The 4,608-nt window shown below is 40.8% G+C and overlaps 1 protein-coding gene across 1 annotated transcript; it reads right to left on the bottom strand.

The window, feature by feature from the left end:
- Positions 1–404: 404 nt before the first annotated feature.
- Positions 405–3,875, bottom strand: rergla (RERG/RAS-like a). Its single transcript, XM_027002221.3, has 5 exons — positions 3,605–3,875; positions 3,434–3,490; positions 2,891–2,964; positions 2,118–2,266; positions 405–1,375 (listed from the first exon to the last, which is right to left on the bottom strand). Exons 1-5 carry the CDS (start codon positions 3,654–3,656, stop codon positions 1,093–1,095), a joined length of 615 nt encoding a protein of 204 aa, XP_026858022.1. The 5' UTR covers positions 3,657–3,875; the 3' UTR covers positions 405–1,092.
- Positions 3,876–4,608: the final 733 nt, after the last annotated feature.

Consider the following 4,608-nt stretch of genomic DNA (forward strand, 5'->3'; position numbering starts at 1 on the left):
AAAGCAATCAAAAGCCAGACCCATCCAGCACAGGATCTCACCTTTTACTCTCGGTGGCTTTGAACAGCTCAGCTGTGTTCATTCTTCAGCATTTATCACTGTTCCTGCCTGCAGTATTTGAATTAGTAAACACTTGTCTATTCTCCATGGAAGTGGGATCATTTTTAACATCCCATTTCACTCCAGTGGCTTTCTCGACAATGCTCCTCACCTCTCATTATAGCACTGTGAAAGATTTAATGAGTGTCTTGTTCAGTATTATTTGCTAAGTCCCTCTGCTCTGCCTAGCTGCACTTCACTCTGCAGTTAACTCATAGAGGTTTACACATTAAGCCCATTAAAAGCCGTCAAAACATGGCTGACTAGTCCAAACACGTGTGAGAGGAATCACTGGCACACGCAGGTTAGAGAGAAAAGCTGGTTTCATTTTATTCTAGGAAGGGGAAAACATTTCAATCCTGCAGAAGAGTTTCCACACCGACAACCTATTGTTACACACCATTAAACCCATATTTTTTTCACAACACTGATGACTGGTCAAAACATGTCAGTGGAGAACAATTCTAGTTCAGTGAACCAACAAAGAAGAAACCTTTCTGAATGCTGCTTTAGTCATTATGTAGTAACACTAAAGGAGTATAGCACATACTGTAAAAATGACATGCAGCAGTTTACGGGGGGGGGGGGGTGAGTATTTCTATCTAATCTTTATGTGACATGTTTAAAGTTTGAACTTGGTTTACAGCAGTCTCTGACATTCCTCAAGTGTATAAATCAAAATGTAGAATGTTTGCCCTTTTTGTTATGTCCAACATTGTATATATGGTCAAAGAAACATTGAGAGTGCAGGACTGGGACATATATGGCAAAAAGCAGGGACCATCACCTGAGTTGCACTGCATAGAAAAGCTGCAGCACACGTGGACCTTCAGGAACACTCTACTGCTGTGTCTCGGCTGTGGCATCTTTAAAGAAAATGGCATGCTTTAGCCAGAAACATAACTATTCTGCTCTTGGTCTTTATCTTGTCCATCTCCCTTCCCAACAATGACAGCGCCATCAATCCGTGTCTCTATCTCTAGCAGTGCACCGTCACACGGATTTCCGCCGCTTGCCGAAGACATTGGTGATGAGTTTGGCCATGGATTTGGAGCCGCTGGGCCGTCTCCGCTCCTTGGCTTTGCCGCCCAGACCAGCGTTGCGCACAATCTTGGTGAACATGAGCGCCACCTCCTGGTAGTGCTCGGCAGCAGAGAGCTCATAGAACTGACAGTGGCCGTCAGACGCCAGCGCCTGGCCCTCTTCCTTGCCCACCTCGCGCATGTGGCATAGGTCCTGTTTATTGCCCACCAAGAAGACCACCGAGTCAGAATCCCTAGACAGGGGTTAACAAATCATGCAAAAAGACTGAAGGAGACTCACAGTGTAACTAGTCATAAGGGTTTTCTCTAAAAGTTGAATGAGTATAAAACATATAGTGGCATAGACCTTGCAATAAATTAAGGCATAAAAAACTTTTTTCTTTTTCCAACACAGGCAGTTCAATATTTATGATGTTTATTGGAATGGTTGGGCAATCCATCAGCAAATTAATTTTGATACACTAAGAACCAGCCTCAACCTCTGGAGCATAAGGGAAAGTTCCCATTGGTTAGATTAAGTCAGTTCGACTGGGTGTTTACATTTCTGCTTCAGTTTGTCCTTTTAGAACAATATTTGTAATGCTTTACAACAACCAAACTAAACAGTTCCTACAAGTTCCCCGTCTATGCCCATGAGGAGAAATCATTAATAGTAAACTGCCAAATTTGACAATTCACAAATTCATTGTCAGTGCTTTCAATCTTGGACCCACCGGCACAAAGTTCCTATTTTCAAGGCAAACAAGATGATTAAAAGCATTGCTGGCTTTCGCCATTGAAGATAATTGATGGCTGTGCTAAGCTGTCATTTCTTAAGTTAACCATTGAACCCACTAATCCCCTACCTAAGCACCTACAGTCATTTTTCTGTTCTCCATAACGAAAACATGGTCAGTTCATAGAGGACTTGTGAATGGGGGACAGAAATAGTGCCCTCCCCAGCAGCCCCACACTTGCCCTGGGGCGGAGCGCTACCTTTTAGCCACTCCCAGGTTCAGCTCTCGAATCAGGTGCACGATGGTTGTAGCTGTGAGGAATGAGGAGCGGTCACTGATGTCATACACTACCACAAAGCCGTCGGCCCAGTGTATCTGTTCATTCAGAGTGGACTTGCCATCACAGGGCTGGAAGAAACACCAACAGACCAAACAGATTTAGAGACAAACTTGATATCAGAATGTCACTCAAAGGATAATGAGGGCAACAGATAAACATTGTACACTAATTTAAAAGTACACTCTGCTGTCTGAGTCTTCTGGTTGGTGGAGCGATTACATAAAGGCCTCACAGTGTGTAAGTTTTCAAAGCTGGGAAAATATAAAGAGACCGTATTTGAACTCGTTGTGTACAGTAAGGCCAAACCAATCCTTAACTCTGGGCCAGATTTCATAGAATGAGGCTTGAAGAAAAATTCTGTAAACGGGAGAGCTGGCGGAGGAGGTCACTCCCCCTGTGCACCACTATGAGATGAAAGCGACAGACTCTGCTTTCTGCAGTCTGTACAAGGCTGAGTTATTGCCCACACACCCCTTCCCACCCCTTCAAACTCCCTCATATTACGCAAGTAATGCAAATCAACTGGTGTTATATCGCTTTTCATTACAGTATTTTAAGTGGATATCATATTCACAACCTTGTTTTCCTGCATGCATCTATTAAGCTTTACGAAGGTGTTTTGTTCCATAGCTTTCAGACCCTATTTTATTATAATGGTTATTGCCAGTTTCACAACTTCTGTAAACACGTACCTGAGAGCAGGGGTCATAAAGCTCCAGATTCAGTTGCCTTCCATCAACAGACATGCGCTTTCTGTATATACATTCTGAGGACAAGTTCCACAGAGTCAGGCAATTTAATCAGCGTCAATGAGCAATTTTCCACATTTTATTGCCACACTAAATAACTCAGTGTACTTAGTACTTGGCAGAGCTCCAGTTGTACTCTACCATATAAAATATAGCCTAGCTGCTCGTTTCCCTGACATCAGGTTATCATAAGGTTTTTTCACTTCTGAGTATTTATTTCTGCTAAGTATATATATTAACTACTCTACTGTCTTGTGCCCTAAAAGCTATACACTATCATTAACTATAGAATAACAATTCGTTGCGCTAAATGGGTCAGTTTCATAATTAATCTATCAGTTTTATCATTATTAATTAGGCACACTAAGCATCCGAGAGATCTTTAATTTAAAACTTTGTATACATAAACTCTCAAATATCATAATAGCCACATAAGGGCTGTGCAGAAATATATGTGTAACCATACAGTGATTTAAATTGAGGTACCTGAAGATGACGCGTACTCGCCAATAAATCTTCTGGTTAGGAATCTAACAATGAGTGCTATTGAAACAGAACAGGATGGATGAATCGAAACATATTTCATATCAAATCAATGCAAACAAACAACCAAAACAAAACAAACAAACAAAAAACAATTATCAGACAATAACCTACCTGATTTTCCGACACCCTCACCCCCTAAGACAGCCACTTTGATGTCATTCATTTTGCCAGCTTCGCTTTGTTAACAACTACCAAAACTTTGCACTGTTAAAATATAGACGTCTTTAAGTCCCTTAATATGCGCTCCGAGAAAGTACCTGATACAGAAATCTAGCGATTTGAGAGAATGAACAAACTTGAACTGACATCCTGTCTCGGTGTGCCCATTTGTAATCGTTTCCCAAAAACACTACTGAGCAAACGCAACACTGCCCAATCACTTGAGCTCAGTTGCTTTTCAGCTAGACCGTCTATGGCGCGTGTCGTCATGATGACGAAAATCTCAATTGGACTGAAAACACACACGGTCAGATCTAAGTGACTTATGTAATTCATATTTACGAGCATGTCTTTTTTAATCTGCCTCACACGTGCTAACACCACTGAACGACAAACAGGAGGGAGTTTTAACGTTTTGGTTTTATTTCATTTCTATACCTAGCTGTATGTATGCTGATAAAGCTAATCAAAAATACCTTTTGTCATAGAAAGCATGAAATTCGTATTAGCAGATTATTAGTAATAGGCTGACATGTCTACTGCAGTAAACTTAATATGGTCTACTATCAGCGCTGCTTCTAAAAACGAAACGTCTTCGCAAGGCATCTGTTCTTTATGCAGTAATCATGTGTTTTCTGTCGAAAACAAATAGTGCGTATTTTGTGTATTCTGTTAACTAATCGTGAGTACATAAATCAACTGTATACAATGCAAATTGTAGTGAGGAAAATAAACAACATAATGTTTCCTGTATCGTAATATATATTGATGTCTACAGAGATTAAATGTTGGCACAGATGTTGCTCATTGTATTAGAAAGAGGCATGATTAGCTAGCAGTAATGAAAGATCTTTATCTGGATCCATTATACAGCGTCTTTTATCATGCTTCACAATAATGATGGCAAATGCACTGAGAAAAGCTGTACCAAAGCCTGATGATGATCTCAGTAGAGA

The sequence above is a fragment of the Electrophorus electricus genome, chromosome 11 (genome assembly GCF_041902795.1).
Source record: "Electrophorus electricus isolate QZ-2024a chromosome 11, ASM4190279v1, whole genome shotgun sequence".
NCBI classification, from domain to species: Eukaryota; Metazoa; Chordata; class Actinopteri; order Gymnotiformes; family Gymnotidae; genus Electrophorus; species Electrophorus electricus.